General features: G+C 41.2%; 1 protein-coding gene across 3 annotated transcripts in view; it reads right to left on the bottom strand.

Annotated features, from left to right (window-relative positions):
- The window catches only part of MCF2L2 (MCF.2 cell line derived transforming sequence-like 2), a 249,321-nt gene that overhangs the window by 194,324 nt on the left and 36,159 nt on the right, over positions 1-18,838 (bottom strand). For all 3 annotated transcript variants that reach the window (XR_009008109.1, XM_057545103.1, XM_007195354.2), the window contains exons 2-3: positions 18,157-18,240; positions 4,979-5,093 (exon numbers count right to left, since the gene is read on the bottom strand). Coding sequence is in view for 2 of the 3 variants with exons in the window: in XM_057545103.1 (XP_057401086.1) it covers positions 4,979-5,093; positions 18,157-18,240 (199 nt within the window). In the remaining variant the exon portion in view is untranslated. The remainder of the gene's footprint in view (positions 1-4,978; positions 5,094-18,156; positions 18,241-18,838) is intronic.

Consider the following 18,838-nt stretch of genomic DNA (forward strand, 5'->3'; position numbering starts at 1 on the left):
TCAGAAAAGGGAAAGTGAGCTCTTCTCTGTACAGGATAGATGGCACAAAGGCAGGATATAGCATGGGTATTCTAAAACAATCACTTAAACAAATGAACAAAGAAAAGCTGTTATATACACACTAGGTCATTCTACTGGGGAGAAACAATGTCAGACCCCCTGGCTCTTACATAGCAAAGACCAGGAATCTGGCATATTAAATTTTTTTCTGGCTTCTAATATAGTCCATTCAAATTCTCCTGGTATATAAGACTTACTTGCCACTGTCACCATTTATTCATAATAAATCCATGGGGTGCTCTCTAATTTTGAGCCTCAGTTGGGTGCCTAAGGTCTGGTCTCCGAAGGTATCCTTCCTGAGAGCTGTGAAGCAAATCCATCCACCTTGGGCAAGACAGCAGCCCAATAAGACTCCCTACTCTGAACCTCTATCCTTAGAAGTCAAATGAATGATTCCATTTTCCTGATTTGGGGGAGCAATTCCATAGCCAGTCCAGGAAATAACATAGCTTATCCTAACTACTCAATCAAAGCAGCACCTTTCCTATTAATACTATTCAAAGCCACTTAAAAACAGGGGCTTTTCCACTGTCTTCATAATAGTAAAAGGCCCAGATCGAACTCACTTCTCTGGCGAGGCTGGTTTCTAAAGCTGCCAGGTTGCTATAATCCCATTCAGTCTTTCAATACAAAGGAGCAAGTCTCATTATAATTCACAGGCCAAATAATAACACTGTCCTCCTTCTCTCTCTTCCTAAAGTAGAAATGCCCGACAGCATTCTATCAGACAGTGTATTGTAAAAGAGGTACAACTCTTCTCAAAGACTCTTCATCAGGCTTTATGGGAGGAAAATGGACATGGAAGAATTCTTCAAACTTAAATAGGCCTCTGGACAGATTCATTATAGAAAAAGACCTTCAGAAATAGTAAATAATCATAAAATTCACAGTTATGAAATATAGTTCTTGTTACCATCTAATACAAGTACTTTCTACAATCCCTCTCAGGTAATGAACTCAGAACTATGAGTAAAACAAAGAAACTGAATAGAGGAATAGGGTAATAAAAATGCATGCTTAGGGCTTCCCTGGTGGCACAGTGGTTGAGAATCTGCCTGCCAGTGCAGGGCACACGGGTTCGATCCCTGGTCTGGGAAGATCCCACATGCCGTGGAGCAACTGGGCTCGTGAGCCACAACTACTGAGCCTGCGCGTCTGGAGCCTGTGCTCCGCAACAGGAGAGGCCGCGATAGTGAGAGGCCCGCACACCGCGATGAAGAGTGGCCCCCGCTCGCCGCAACTAGAGAAAGCCCTCCCACAGGTGCCAACACGGCTAAAAATAAATAAATTAATTTTTTAAAAAAATGCATGCTTAGTTATACAAATACTGATTTTTTGAAAAACAACTGTGATTTAAAAATAGTTGGCCATCTCTGTGGCTCAAAATATTTCACTAATGCCTTTTCATACCACTCAGCTACAATCTGTAGCCACTGGAGACAGCTTTCAAAGGAGACCTCAATTCCATGTGCCCAGACATGTAAAAGCAAGAAGATCTGACTGTGAATACAATTCCTAAAGCTGAGGATCATCATTAGTTCCTCACTCTCCCTCTTCCCTCACAACCACCAGTCCTCAGTGCCTGTCTTTCCTGCCCATCCCCTTCTGTCCAGTCCTCCTGCCATCATGCAGCTCACTCCCTCTTCACTTTGCACCTATCCCAGGGCGGAAGCCCTTAACTGGTCTCCCTGCCCCCTTTCCCCCACTACCTGTGATCCATCCTGCACACCACCACCAAATTCATCTGGTTGCCACTTTCCTCCTCAGAACCTCCAATGGCCTGGTCCTGCTCACTGTGCGTAAACTCCTTAACTTGGTGGAAAACGCCTTGCCCAGTCTGTTCCCCACTGTCTATCCAGCTCTCATTTCTCACTACTATCTGAAAAGGATTTTCACTCTGCTCTGGGCAACCTGGATAGTCTGTAATTCCCCGAACAAGCTCTATTTAAAACTTCAAAATCCAGCAGTGGAGTGGGGGCTGGAAATAGAAGCCAAGTCATTTGCTCCAGACACAGCTGGGGAGCATAGAATCTGGATTTCAATCCAGTTTGGCCTGTGTCCAAAGCTCTTAAACACCATCCTGGTCTCTCTCTCTCTCTGAAATGTCCCTCTCTGATCTACCTGTGGAAATCTTATCCATCCTTTAAGCCCACTTCATTCTTGAAGCTTTCCTTGTTTTTTCCTGTCTGAAGTGACTTTTCTCTCTTCTGAGCTCCTATAGCACTTTCTTTGCATATTTCACAAAATATCATGACAACAGAGTCCTGTGATGAATCTCTTGAGATCCAAGATATTGTCTTATGGTCTTTTTGGTCCTTTATGGCACCTAACCTAGCTCCCTACACACTGATGACACTCAGCAAAGATCTGATAAAAAATGAGCTACTGTGGGAAGCCTAACTGCACTCACCCAACCCAGCCACAATGAGAGATCCTTATTCATTTCAGGCATCGAGCTTTCCGTTCCCTGCCCTGAGTATCCTGCCTTTCTCCTCTTCTAGTGCGTCAATTCTTCCTTGTTGTTGTAGGTCATTCCACCTGCCTATAAAATATTGCGCGATCTGGGAAAAGCTCTGGTGCCTGGTAACCGCTGTAACATTTAGGAAGATGCAAATTGTGATGAATAGGAATCATAAAAGGAACAGGAGTGGTTTCATTCTTTGGAAACTGAAATGGAAACTGGGAAGCAAAGTTCAGGTCAAATTCTCCTTTCAGACTTTCTTACTCATTGTCTCTGTTTTATGTTGAAAGTAACAAGGGGTGGGGCAGTGAGCAAATAGAAGCAAATGCCAGGAAGAGGAAAGAGCAATAACTGGTCAGACAACTACTCTTTCTCAAGAGACAAACTGCATTCTAGGAAAGGAAAATACTCCCTAGTTCACAAGAAATTATACAAGAACATAGAGCAGAAAAGGGAAAACAGGCCTAAACAGTAACATCTTGATTTTTCTCATCTTTTTTGCCTGTGAGATAGGGTTTCTACCCCTCGATGCTTCTCTCTACACTGGGTCACATGGCACTCAATGTCCAGTCCTCAGCATGACTCAGAAAAGGCTGCAAGGACAAGATGAAAATGACACTTTTCATTTAGCACATGACTGCATACGGGGACTCAGTAAAATTAGACAGTGAGTTTACAACAAATATAATGAGAATGGGGAGAAGGCACTTCCACCCGTTACCCACCTCCCTGCTCACCCTCTTCCTTGCTGCTCCTCACAGAAGTTGCTAAACTGATAGGTCAATGTTTGCGGAGGCAATTGAGCCAAAGAGGGAGACAAAGTTCAACTCCCTATAACCCTGGGAGGAAAAGGCAGGAGTGAGGAGTGGGGTTCCCCTCTCTCTGGCAGTGTCCCGCTTCTCACCCTATAACAAATACACTTTGATTGAGATGAATTATATCAGAACTGGAAATTCCACCAACATCACTTCTTGAGAACCTACTATGTGCTGGGCTAGGAATTAAAAAAAAGAAAATAAGGGGGGAAAAAAGCATTGGCCCTTACTCTTGACTAGTTCACAGTCTAATGGAAGAAGCAGAAATAATTTCCATATACTGTGGCATTATACAAGGGGTACACTCAGGGTTCTGTGGAAATAAAGAGTCTGTAAGAGCAGAACTGGGGTCAGGGCAAGTTTCCTTGAAGAAATGAGATCAGACTAAGGGCTGATGATTGTGCAGGAATTAGCTAGGCCTAGAAGGGTGGCAAAGGTGTTCCTGTAGACAGAACCATGTAAGCAAAACCCAGAGATACACAGCATCCTTCCCTCAAACCAACAAAGCCCAAATCCTCCCCTGTCTGCATAATGCATACAATATTCTGGGATCAGAGACGGAGAACAGGGGAAATGGTGAAATGTAAGTACTGAATTTTGAAGAAGTGCATTAAAAATAAATCCATAGCTTTCTCTGAAGAAGAAGTAAGAAGGGTAAAAAAAACAAAAACAAAAAACCAGAAAAGAGTGGGTTTGGTTAAAGCAAACTAATCAACTTCCTAATCTCTGCAGGTGGGATCAGACTCCAGGTGGCCTTTCAATCACAGAGCTGGTGTTTACCTCTAAATCATATGAGGCAGATGGAAAGCAAGCAAAACAGCACACCCCTGGCTGTTGTGCAGACTCCTAACCACAAAGCAGTTAAGTAACCGACAGTATCCTAAGCAATACAGACCCATGGAGGGTAAGGCCTTTCCTGGCCAAGTCTGCTTTCCGGGAGAATTGGGTTTGGATCCCACGCCCAGCTCCATCTATGTCTATAAAATGTTTGTCACCAATATGAACTCTGTACCACATTCCATCCCTTGGAGATCTGGCTATTTATTGACTTAAGTGGCATAAATATGTGAGACCTGGGCCAGAGAGGTGGAAGTAGCAGATGCCCAAAAACATCTCAGTTTTGCTCTCATTTAGGCACAGTTTTTATTCCTGGACTTTTAGTTTCCTTGCTCTGTGACTTAGTTTCTCCATCTGACAATGACAACTATAAAATCTACCCCTGAATTCCTTATTTGAGGGAGATAAATTAAATAACTCCTAACATGGCTTGACCTCCCTGAGCAACGGCCAGGTGTCTGAGACGACAGGCCCCAGGAAGCCAGAATCACCTTAATCTAGAGCAATGAACCTGAAGGAACAAGAGCAGCATTAGTGATTCAATCAATTTTTCATTCACTCAACAATGTTTATTAAGAACTGCGTATGTGCACACCATAATCAAAACCGATACTCGTGTAACTTTGTTTTCTAGTCTCTTTCCACATCCCTGGTCTGTGACTGATGGATAAGCAAAACTGGCTGAGTTATATGCCAGTGTGAGCTCTGCTCAGGGAAGACTCCATCTCACCCCAGCCCTTCCACATGGGAAATTCAGGACAAAGCCAGTGACAAGGAAGGCAGCAGAGCACTGTGTTCAGCTCACCTGGGGACGCTAGTGAGGTAGGTCATGACATTCAGAAAGTCCTCGTCTGGGATGTGTTTGAACCCCACAAACTCTGGAAAAGTGATGATGGGGGCACCATCTTTCCCTCGGCCTCCTGCAACAAAAATAGGTGGTCAAGATGTTAGCAAAATGTTTCACATCACACCTCTGCAGGTAAGGGACTTCAGTTAATATCGAGATGTGCATCGGCCACCCCCTTTTCTGTCTATATTACTTCAGAGCAGAATGCGGGAAGGTTGACACTGAACTATTTCGAACAAGTCTCTCTCCTTCATGCTTGCTCAGGGGTGTTGTGAGAATTCAATTTCTGAATCCTTTGAAGATAGCTACTGTATAAAAGATAACACTGATTTAAATATTTTAGCATAGGTAGAATAGTAAATAATGCCAACACAAATACGTAATATTGCTCTTTATTTTTGTAGTTATTAAATATCAAAGGTAAAAGAGCATGGTGGTTAAGAGAGCTGGCTCTAGAGAATTCCCTGGCAGTCCAGTGGTTAGGACTCTGCACTTCAACTGCAGGGGACAAAGGTTTACTCCCTGGTCAGGGAACTAAGATCCCGCATGCAGCGTGGCGTGGCCAAAAAAAAAAAAAAGAGAGACAGTTGGCTCTAAAATCAAACAGGCTTGTTCAAATTCTGCTTTATCACTTAATCTCTATGTGATTTTAAGCAAGACACTTAAATACAAGTTTCCTTATATATACATATGTATCTATGTCATAGGCATATTACCTGTACCTACCTCAAAAGGTACTGTGAGGATTAAGTGAGAACATATATGAAAAGCACTTTAGCAGAGTGTTTATTATTATATAAGTGCTCCATAAATGTTAACCATTATTACGGTCATTATTCTTGCAAGGAGGCAATAATCAGCTGCCCTTCCGTAACTCTTACAAGGGAATATAAGACATCCCTGTGAGAGGCAAATTCTATCAAACATTTAGAGAAGAGCTAACACCTATCCTTCTCAAACTCTTCCAAAATATAGCAGAGGGAGGAACACTCCCAAACTCATTCTACGAGGCCACCATTACCCTGATACCAAAACCAGACAAAGATGTCACAAACAAAGAAAACTACAGGCCAATATCACTGATGAACATAGATGCAAAAATCCTCAACAAAATACTAGCAAACAGAATCCAACAGCACATCAAAAGGATCATACACCATGATCAAGTGGGGTTTATTCCAGGAATGCAAGGATTCTTCAATATATGCAAATCAATCAACGTGATACACCATATTAACAAACTGAAGGAGAAAAACCATATGATCCTCTCAATAGATGCAGAGAAAGCTTTCAACAAAATTCAACAGTCATTTATGATAAAAGCCCTGCAGAAAGTAGGCATAGAGGGAACTTTCCTCAACATAATAAAGGCCATTTATGACAAACCCATAGCCAACATTGTCCTCAATGGTGAAAAACTGAAACCATTTCCACTAAGATCAGGAACAAGACAAGGTTGCCCACTCTCACCACTATTATTCAACATAGTTTTGGAAGTTTTAGCCACAGCAATCAGAGAAGAAAAAGAAATAAAAGGAATCCAAATCGGAAAAGAAGAAGTAAAGCTGTCACTCTTTGCAGATGACATGATACTATACACAGAGAATCCTAAAGATGCTACCAGAAAACTGCTAGAGCTAATCAATGAATTTGGTAAAGTAGCAGGATACAAAATTAATGCACAGAAATCTCTTGCATTTCTATACACTAATGATGAAAAATCTGAAAGTGAAATTAAGAAAACACTCCCGTTTACCATTGCAACAAAAAGAATAAAATATCTAGGAATAGACCTACCTAAGGAGACAAAAGACCTGTATGCAAAAAATTATAAGACACTGATGAAAGAAATTAAAGATGATACAAATAGATGGAGAGATATACCATGTTCTTGGATTGGAAGAATCAACATTGTGAAAATGACTCTACTACCCAAAGCAATCTACAGATTCAATGCAATCCCTATCAAACTACCAATAGCATTTTTCACAGAACTAGAACAAAAAATTTCACAATTTGTATGGAAACACAAAAGACCCCGAATAGCCAAAGCAATCTCGAGAACGAAAAATGGAGCTGGAGGAATCAGGCTCCCTCACTTCAGACTATATTAACAAAGCTACAGTAATCAAGACAGTTTGGTACTGGCACAAAAACAGAAATATAGATCAATGGAACAGGATAGAAAGCCCAGAGATAAACCCACGCACATATGGTCACCTTATCTTTGATAAAGGAGGCAAGCATATACAGTGGAGAAAAGACAGCCTCTTCAATAAGTGGTGCTGGGAAAACTGGACAGGTACATGTAAAAGTATGAAATTAGAACACTCCTTGACACCATGCACAAAAATAAACTCAAAATGGATTAAAGACCTAAGTGTAAGGCCAGACACTATCAAACTCTTAGAGGAAAACATAGGCAGAACACTCTATGACATAAATCACAGCAAGATCCTTTTTGACCCACCTCCTAGAGAAATGGAAATAAAAACACAAATAAACAAATGGGACCTAGTGAAACTTAAAAGCTTTTGCACAGCAAAGGGAACCATAAACAAGACCAAAAGACAACCCTCAGAATGGGAGAAAATATTTGCAAATGAAGCAACTGACAAAGGATTAATCGCCAAGATTTACAAGCAGCTCATGCAGCTCAATAACAAAAAAAAAACAACCCCATCCAAAAATGGGCAGAAGACCTAAATAGACATTTCTCCAAAGAAGATATACAGATTGCCAACAGACACCTCAAAGAATGCTCAACATCATTAATCATTAGAGAAATGCAAATCAAAACTACAATGAGATATCATCTCACACCGGTCAGAATGGCCATCATCAAAAAATCTAGAAACAATAAATGCTGGAGCGGGTGTGGGGAAAAGGGAACCCTCTTGCACTGTTGGTGGGAATGTAAATTGATACAGCCACTATGGAGAACAGTATGGAGGTTCCTTAAAAAACTACACATAGAACTACCATACGACCCAGCAATCCCACTACTGGGCATATACCCTGAGAAAACCATAATTCAAAAAGAGTCATGTACCAAAATGTTCATTGCAGCTCTATTTACAATAGCCAGGACATGGAAGCAACCTAAGTGTCCATCATCTGATGAATGGACAAAGAAGATGTGGCACATATATACAATGGAATATTACTCAGCCATAAAAAGAAATGAAATGGAGGTATTTGTAGTGAGGTGGATGGAGTTAGAGTCTGTCATACAGAGTGAAGTAAGTCAGAAAGAGAAAAACAAATACAGTATGCTAACACATATATATGGAATCTAAGGGAAAATAAAGGTCATGAAGAACCTAGTGGCAAGACGGGAATAAAGACACAGACCTACTAGAGAATGGACTTGAGGATATGGGGAGGGGGAGGGGTGAGATGTGACAGGGTGAGAGAGTGGCATGGACATATATACACTACCAAATGTAAAATAGATAGCTAGTGGGAAGCAGCCGCATAGCACAGGGAGATCAGCTCCATGCTTTGTGACCACCTAGAGGGGTGGGATAGGGAGGATGGGAGGGAGGGAGATGCAAGAGGGAAGAGATATGCCAACATATGTATAAGTATAACTGATTCACTTTGTTATAAAGCAGAAACTAACACACCATTGTAAAGCAATTATACTCCAATAAAGATGTTTAAAAAAAAAAAAGACATCCCTGTGAGAACAAAAGTGTAAAATTAATATTCAAATATTTAATTCATTGGGGCAGAGGCCACCAGATTAAATTAAACAGATTATATTTCTCAATCTCTTTGCCCCTAGATGTACCCACATGACTATGTTCCAGCCCAATGGTTCCTAAACAGGGAACCACAGTGAACTCACAAAACCACCATGAATATTTTAAATTGGGGGGGAAAACAGCAATAATTGGCATCTGTCAGATGCCTTGCTTGCTACTAGCTTGAGGTAGTTCGGAATTTCAATATTAAACCGTGTGGTATTCTTTTGAATGGCATTGCATCTTTGGGAAGTTGGGGGTTTGGTGGCTGCTGGGATAAAAAGCAAGTGCAGGGCTTCCCTGGTGGCGCAGTGGTTAAGAATCCGCCTGCCAATGCAGGGGACACGGGTTCGAGCCCTGGTCCGGGAAGATCCCACATGCCACAGAGCAACTAAGCCTGTCCGCCACAACGACTGAGCCTGTGCTCTAGAGCCCGCGAGCCACAACTACTGAGCCCGTGTGCCACAACTACTGAAGCCTGAGCGCCTAGAGCCCATTCTCCACAACAAGAGAAGCCACCTCAATGAGAAGCCTGCACACGGCAACAAAGAGTAGCCCCCGCCTGCTGCAACTATAGAAAGCCCAAGCGCAGCAACGAAGACCCAATGCAGCCAAAAATAAATAAATAAAAAATAAAAATAAATAAAAAAAATTTTTAATTAAAAAAATACAGCAAGTGCAGTATGAAAATCAATGTGGAACAGGAAATGCAGGTGGTGATGTCTAGACTGATTCCAAGGTTTGAGATAATTGTGGTTCTCTAAGAATGAAAGTTAAATATTACTTTTTCTTTCAACTGTGTGTATTTATTTCTTCAAACGGCTACTAAGTTGTCAGGACATACAGACTTAAGTTGTTTTGACTGTTAGGTATTGCTTTTGGCCAAAAAGGGCCGTGAAAAAATGACTGAGCTGCTAAGGCACCGAGGACTAAGAAACTTGGAGCACTTGTACCCTAGGCAGAGGGACATAAGCTGAAGTGCTGGGAGCACCTTCCAGGCTATGCCCGTGGAGGGAGGCTACTTTCAGTGGAACACGGCTCCCAAGTGAAGTTAACTACAAATGACCACACGTATTCCACATATCTAATGAAAGAGGCATCAGTGCAGGGTGTGGTTTAATGAGGACTGCGTGATTACTGAGGGTGTGGGATCAATGAAGAAACTACGGAAAAGGGAGACTCAGAGAAGCAAAGGCAGGCAGCTATCCTAAGGAGAGAGGGTCCTGGCCCAAAACCTCGAGAATCCAGGCCATGTCGCCAGTCTACCTGATGACACCGCCATTAGGATCATCCAACCCACTCCGCTGCTCTGGGTCCACACCTGGTATCTTCTGCTTATACTCTGCTGTTCCATGTAAATTTGTTTCAAGGGAGAGAACGTGCTACTGAGCAAACACAAGTATTTGTATCATGTAAAGAGTAAGTCAGCATTGTGGTTTTTCTACACAAGTCTCTTATAAGTATTGTTAATGTGAGTCTTGGGCTTTCAGAGACCAATCACCGTGATATTTGTCTGGATGACCAGTCATTCTTCTCCAGGAAATGCCTCTTTATTAATCCTGTATACTTATTTTAAATTAAAAAAAAGATACCTGCAGATTAGTTGTTTGACAAGATTGAGTCACCTCGTTATGTTGACTGAAAACAATTTAGATCAGGATACTATCAGTTTTCAACTAATAAATATTCTTCCTCTTTCTAGTTTTACAATCATAGGAAGCTTCAGAGAAATGTGAATTAAGAAAAGTTACGTCTCGGGTAAGGCTAAATTTAGATGCATTATAACACTGTACTAATTGTACAAACAATATTTGCCAAGAGAATGGCTAAAATATTTCAAGGAACCAAAACACTGTAAAATATTCATAAGGATATGATTATACCATTTCATGATTTAACCTTTTCATTAACTATAATGAAAGGTATTCATGCCTAAATGGAGAAAGATGGGTAGAGTTTTCTCGTATCTTGGTTAATACTGATACTGAGCACCAGAGAGGCCTAAGGTTAACAGGGGACACCACGTGCTGTTGAACTTTAGTCTGCTAGTCTTAGAGACAGAAGCACCAAGGAAATGAAGCTGAGCCTCCACCCACAACAAGGCATTCAGTGCCACCTTGCGAGGAAACGTGGAAATGCAAAAGGAAGAAAGACTGTGCAAAGAAGCCCTGTTCAAGGAAGGTAAAGAAAACCAGACTCCTTGGAACTAAGTATTGTACAATGGTGACTTAATAAAATAAACATCACTCCTCCTGGTATTATTTCTACCTATACATTAAATGCTAGCTTTACTGCAGAAAACACGAGCAAATGCTTGGGGTACATAAGACCATTCCCATAAGGATCTGGGCGTTGCTGGCATAAAGACTTGCATCATTTAGAGGAGAATTTGGAACATTGGGAAATCCTATAGGAAGATGGTGAAGAGCAACAGTGGGAGAGAGAGTGAAGTGATTACTGCTATTTGCCTCCCAGTGTCTATTTTCCCTTTCTCTTCCCCAAAAGAACTGACTTTAGCCAGGGAAAATGGGAACACCACTCACTGGGAGGCACCTGGGAAATCACAGGGCCTGGGATACTAAATAATCTGACCTATGTAATAAAGAATTGTCCCACATCTTGTTTGATTTCCGAATGTCTTACTAGAAACTCAGTATATTATAAAATACATTTATATATCTGATCCTAGACTCTTTGTTTTACATACAATCATAAAGTGTTTAAAAATATTTTTCCAGTTTTATTGAGATATAATTGACATACAACACTGTATTGGTCTAAGGTGTACAAAATTGATTTCAGTTAACATCCATCACCTCACATAGTTACACATTTTTTTCTTGTGGTGAAAACTTTTAAGATCTACCCTCTTGGCAATTTTCAAATATACAGTATTATTAACTACAGTCACCACGCTATACATTATATCCCCAGAACTTATTTATTTTATATCTGGAAGTTCGTACCTTTTAACCACCTTTACCCATTTTCCCCACTCCACACCCACCTTTGATAACCACCAACCTGTCCTCTGTTCCTATGAGCTCAGCTTTTAGGTTCCACCTCTAGGTAAGATCATAAAGTATTTGTCTTTCCCTGTCTGACTTATTTCCCGTAGCATAGGTCCACCCATGCTGTCACAAATCATAAAATATTTTTAAAGGGTTTCAATATATACTGAATTTTCCAGAAATTGCAACAACCTTATAAATTGACAGAAGATACTTTACCACCTTGTTCAGAACTTTGTCAACAATTGTTTACAATTTTAGAAAACTACTACAGTTAAGGCCACTCAGGATGTCTGGTCACCCATACCACATCCCAGCATTTGCACCTGCTACATTCATGGTGACTCCACGTACAGGGGCAAGCACCTGACTACTTCATTATTTTTTCTAGAAGAGCTGGAAATACATACTGAAATACATATTATTTTACTATTGTTTCCTTTTCTTTCTCCTTCACATTACAACTCTCTTTTACATTTAATTGTTTAATTTTTTTAAGTATATGCATAAATAAGTAGGGGGTGGCTGTTCACCCTCTGGGCACACAGCTAAACTACATTTCCCAGCTTCCTTTGCAGTTAAGTGTATCCACATGACTGAGCTGGGTTCAAGTCAATGGAATGTGGTGCGTACTCTTACTGAGCCGAGGCTTTTAAGAAGTGGTATGTTGTCTTTCCCTGTCTTTATCTTCCCTGTATTATCCTCCTGGATGTAGATAATAAGAAAGACACAAAATGGATAATATCAGTAAGAGTCACAAAGTGAAAGGAGGCTTCATTCATGAACGTGAAGAAAAGTTGTCTGCTGACCATATATACATGCTGAACATATATGCTGGACTGTTTCAAGAGTAAGAACTAAATTTCTACTGTGTTCGTTTGAGCCACTATACATACACTTTGGAGTCTATTTGTTATAGCTCTTTATCCCACCCTAACTAATGCAGATTACTACAGTATCTATACATTTCATTTCAGGATGGTGAGAGGCAATACAAATTATTTGTTATAAAAAAAAAGAGGCATTTGGGACTTCCCTGGTGGCGCAGTGGTTAAGAATCCGCCTGCCAATGCAGGGGGACACAGGTCCAAGCCCTGGTCCAGGAAGATACCACATGCCACAGAGCAACTAAGCCCGTGTGCCACAACTACTGAGCCTGTGCTCTAGAGCCCACGAGCCACAACTACTGAAGCCCACGTGCCACAACTACTGAAGCCCACGCACCTAGAGCCCATGCTCTGCAACAAAAGAAGCTACCGCAATGAGAAGCCTGCGCACTGCAACAAAGAGTAGCCCCCGCTCGCCACAGCTAGAGAAAGCCTGCACACAGCAACGAAGACCCAACGCAGCCAAAAATAAATAAATAAATTTATAAAAAAAAAAAAAGAGGCCTTTGGTCCAACGTGATTGAGAATCATTTCTGTAGCCTGCAGTGCCCAATACAATAGCCACTAGACACATGTGCCTGCTGAGCCCTTGACATGTGACCAGTCCAAACTGAGGTGTGCTGTAAGTGGAAAATACAAACTATCAACAGATTTCTAAGACTTAGTACAAAAAAGTAAAATACCTCATTAATAATTTTGAATACTGATCATATGTTGGAACAATATTTTAGCTATACTGGGTCAAATAAAATTATTAAAATTGATTTCCTAAAAAAGATAAATAAATAAAAGAATCGTGAGTCAGGGGGCTGGGAATTTGTTGTAACTGACATCGGCCTAACCTAAAAACCACATTACTGAAGTGTGTAAGCCTTCAGAGAGTGCTTCCTCCTGCTATTATTTTAAAAGGGATTCAAATTATTATTGTTTGGAAAACTAAATATGGAAATGAGTAAGGAACAATATAAACTGGCTATAGATAACTTCTGCTAGTGCTTGGGTATATGTTATATATGTCCAGTAATTTTTCATTATATGTGCATATAATGATGCATTCTATAATCCCACATCTGCCTCTTTATCCTACTTATTCTTTCCTAATATAATTAAATAATTTTGAAAACATTAAATAAATGTTTGATGCTCAAAAAATTAAATAAATAAATAAATAAAATTAATTTCCTGTGTTCCTTTTTGCCTTTTTAATATGGTTACCACAAAATTTTAAAGTACATATGTGGGTCACATTATATTTCTATTAAACAGCACTGCTCTAGACCTTCTAGCAGTGGTTCTCATTTCCCAGGTGCCAAGTTACTAGCTCCATCCCTGACTTAGCAGGTTCCAGTCTTTTTTGTTGATGGTTGTCAATAGCTGTGATTTTGGTGTTTTCATGAGAGGAGGTGAGCTCAAGTCTGTCATCTCTGACTTAGATACCAGTTTTAACTCTGCTCACTTCCTTGGTTTGACATTCTCCATTGTTTCAGGTGAGAACTTCCCACTTGCCCCCAGGAACTCCACCTCTACCAAACCTGGGCTCCACTCTTGTGCAAATGCTGGCAGATGTCGGACTCCACAAGCCTAAGAGTACTTCATGCCTTCATTATTAATTATTTCTAAAAGGATTAAAGGTGTTGAGAGAAACAGAGTCAGAGACAGAGAGAGAGACAGAAAGAGAGAGAAATTCAGGCAGTAATTCCAAGAGGGAAAATAACCATTAAAAGAAAAATAAAAGGATAATTCCTCATAATTAAAGGAAAGGCATTATGGCAGACACTGGTAAATGGCTAATTTATTCCCAACCTCCCTCTTCCCTGACCACCTTCTACTGTGGTGGTTAAAAAGCTAAACGTTTGCCTTCTCAGACTCCCTTGCTGCTAGGAATGGCTACATCACATAGTTCTGGAATGAGACATAAGCAGAAGTCTACCAAGAACTTCTAGGAAAGTTACTGCTCTCTTGGCAAAAGGAACAGAAGAAACCATCACTGCTCCTTCTTCCTGCTTTGGACACAGGCTTGATGTCTGGAGCTGTAGTAACCATCTTGGGGTCAAGACTTTAAAAACAAGAGAAACAGGGGCTTCCCTGGTGGCGCAGTGGTTGAGAATCTGCCTGCTAATGCAGGGGACACGGGTTCGAGCCCTGGTCTGGGAAGATCCCACATGCCATGGAGCAACTAGGCCCGTGAGCCACAACTACTGAGCCTGCGTGTCTGGAGCCTGTGCTCTGCAACAAGAGAGGCCGCGATAGTGAGAGGCCCGCGCACCGCGATGAAGAGTGGCCCCCACTTGCCGCAATTAGAGAAAGCCCTCGCACAGAAACGAAGACCCAACACAGCCAAAAATAAATAAATAAATTAATTAATTAATTAATTAATTTAAAAAAAAAAACAAGAGAAACATCAAGAGAATCACTAAGATGCCAGCCTAAATGTTGTTGAGCCACTCATCAATACCAAGAATTTCTACCTCCAGACCTCTTGTTATAGACTTTAAAAAACAAACAAACAAGTCCTATAGGCTAAGTTCTCTTGTAGCCAGATACTATGCTAAGCACTATCCTTAAAACAACCCACTTTACAGATGAGAAACCCTGTTCAGAGCAACCTACTAATTGTGTTGAAATATGAACCTAGATGGTCTGAGTCCAAAGCCTAGAGTGTTTTCATCACACTAACCTGATTATATTCTCTTGTCTCCTAGCTAAGCCATGAACTTAGAAATATCCCAAGTTCATTGGGAACATGCAAGTTGTCTTCCAAGGTCAGAGCCACCAGATACCCTAGCCCTGGTCACTATCCAATTCCTGCTGATGGCCCTGCTCACTGGCCTTGCCATCCAGAGGCTTCAAACCATCTGGCCACAAATCTGGGTCAGGCATCATGCAATGAGCCCTGCTCTTCCACCAGCCAGGGGAGCACACTCACAAAACACAGCAGGCCAGGCACCTGGGGCCTCACTGAGAAAAAGGTTCCATCCTCTCTTTCCCAGCATGCCTGGTTGATGGGGCCTCTGGCTCTCTCCAGATCTCAGTGGAATCTATAGAAAAGTCTGCAGCTGGAACATCTTCACCCTGCTTGTCTGAATCAGGACAAGGAAAACTGCTGTGACCCAGAGCAGATGCCACAGCTGAACTGCCACAGCCATGGGAAAAGACCTAATTGCAGAGATTTCTGTTTTACAACTACAACTACACAGGCCCCCCCGATAGCCTTGTTGCTGACATTTGCTGCCTCTGCCAGGTGAAGAGGGACAGTTAAAGATGAAAAGCAGGACTGCTGATTCCAAAAAAGCGCTGACTCGGAGAACCCCATGGCTGCTGATAATATTCCTGACTTGTAGTGTTGCAAATGCTATCACAGCTAATCCATGCTTCTCTCTCATAAGGTCAAACTTGAGGCAACAAGCTGACAAAAGAAGCTCAGGAATGAAAGGACTGTCTTTGCCACAAACTGCCTTTCCTAAAGCAGAGGTGTCCTCTTGGTCCAGTGTGAGTTTTCAGTTCTATGTTCTGCATTAAAGAGTGACAACTGCCTCTATTCCTGACTTAATTGTGGCATTATACACTATATTCACTGTATGGTTTTGGTCCCTTATAAAAATGCTGTCATACTGAAAGTTATTTTTGGTAATATAACCCTAAAATAAACATTTTTATGGATTAAAATATATCAGGAAAAAAGAGCAAACATTTAGTTGGCAGTTGCAATACTAAGCATTTTTCATACATTATGTCTTTAATCCTCAGAATTATGATGATCCCATTCATTACACAAGTGAGGAAAGTGAAGCTTAGACAAGTAAATTACCCAACACGATACAGCTAGTCAATAGCAGAACCTAAATCCACACCTAGGGCTGCCTGGCACCAGTTTATGATTTTCACTATACTGCCTCTAAGAAATAAGCATAGAAAGAAATGCCTCAATATTACTCAAAGAGATAACTTTGGATATTTCAATGCATCAATCAGTCAATGGATTCCTCCCCCAGATGAGTCACTGTGCAATCTTATATGCCAGAATCATGTTCTGAGTTGAGGCATTAGAGTTTTGGTGTAAGACTATAGGAATCCACCCCACCCACCCCATCATCCATTCCAGACCTTAATGCATGCTGGCCTTGGGCCTTCTGTGACATAGGGCCATAGCAGCAGTTGCCAGAAACCCAGAGACAGTTTCCCATGCTGCCTTTTGTTGTGCACTATCCTAGGCTCACTGTGGGAAGCTATGACACTTCACCTGCAGGAGGCTGGCTAGGCACTCCCACCAGCGTCAGGACAGTGGTGCCTACACTGGGGATGTGGGGAGCCTCACAGGACAAAGCAGGAGGACTTGGATAATTTCAACCTCAGCATGCATTATGTTCCGGTCTCTGTTCTAAGCATTAGCAATACAGGCAGAAATTTTTTAAATGAGAACCCCGTATTTACGGAGCTTTCAGTGACTATCTGAGCAATGACCAATGTGAAGGAAAGACCAGAGAATTCCCCAGAATGTTCTGCATTGTGTAAGATGTCCCCACCTAGGATATAACTCTGAGATGGGGAGAGGTATCCTAATAATGGAAATTGCATTTCTCTCAAACTCAGTAGTATGAGGAGTTTGCGGCATACTAAATAAGATTTAGAGAAAGTAAAGAAATGTGACTTTTTTTACATCCCATATGGTAGAGTAAAATTCATACCAACTACACATTCTCTCTGTGATACAACTAAGATGACTTTGTTGCTTTTTTCAGAACAGATGTAAAAGGAGAGAGTGACTTGCCATCTTATTCCTCTGTGATATGTGCTGAGGACATCTACTCTCACTACCCCATGCTTCCAAGAAAGGTCTAACTATAATTTAGGGTTTGGTCTATACCTCCAGTTTCAGTAATTAAAGTCATGTCACCCTGGGCTAAGGGAATAAAAAAGAATAGTATTCTAGTAATGGCAACTTTTCAGGGTTGTGCCTAGGCTCAGAAAATTTCTAGCCTTTGATTCATATTAGCCTCTCTTTATTCCCAATCAAATGCTTAATGGAAATCAATGTATTAAAATTAGATCCATAAGAGCTAAGAGTAAAAGACAAATCTGTCAGAGAACAAATAACCTCAGCACTGTTCATGAGCCCTTAAAACCAAGACTCTGTTAAGGTTGGATCTTGGTAGAACATCCAACAAGAATATTGGAAGAACATCATGGTGACAGCTAATGTCAGTAGTTATCTCTTTTTCCTTCCTCAAAATCTTTTCAGCTCTGTTCTTTACAACCTCAAAGAAATGTACTCCCTTGGGAAAGATCAAATTTCACCCAACAGCAAAAGGAGTAACATCTATGAGATGCCACCCTCCTCCCGCTCAATAATCCTCAGTTCATTCTAGTCCTGGGTGAGGCTTAAGGGATGACTCAGACTTAAGCATAATGTTAATCAAGTTCAAGAGGCTGGGACCTCCCAGCAAGACCTTCCAACAAAATCTAGAAATGCAAATGAATTTGCCCCTTACCTGAAAGAATGGCAAATTGTCTGTGAAGTTGTTCAATTATATCCACTGCCAAAAAGGGCCTGATTTCCTGCTGCATAATTTCATCTGCACAAATGAAACACAAATTGGTTAAATCCTTGCAAATTATAAAGAGAATTTAAAGGAAGAAAGGGAAGTTCCACTACTAGGGAAGTCTGGAACTTACCAAGATATGGTTATGGGCACATTATTCTCTTGAGAACTCAATTCCTGAAGCAGGGATGGATCTGGGTTTTGTGTGGTTTGACACTTATACACAGGAGCACGGGACATTTCTAGTGCCTCTCCCAAGGTTCTGGGAGGGGTCAGTGCAAGGAAGAGGCCCTGAAGCTTAAGCTTCAGTAGCTTCACAGTAAACCTGCTGGGATGGTCTCATTACCAAGGGAAGTGCTTAGGGATCTGCCCATTCCTTTGGGTCTGCAGAAGGACATTTTAAACACAAACAATGTAAGTTACCAGAGTTCGTCTCAAACTGGGTCAGAAAATCAATCTGGGACTTATGAAGGTTCTTTTGTTTTTATTCCTTCCCTCACTTTCTTCCTTTTTGTCTTTATTCCTTCCCTCACTTTCTTCCTTTTTGTCTTTCTTAGTCACCTCCATTCCTTTTTTTCCCCTTCCAGAATACTTCAAGGAGCCTCTTCCCACTGCCAAACATGTTTAACGA

This window comes from Balaenoptera acutorostrata, chromosome 4, assembly GCF_949987535.1.
Source record: "Balaenoptera acutorostrata chromosome 4, mBalAcu1.1, whole genome shotgun sequence".
Lineage (NCBI taxonomy): Eukaryota > Metazoa > Chordata > Mammalia > Artiodactyla > Balaenopteridae > Balaenoptera > Balaenoptera acutorostrata.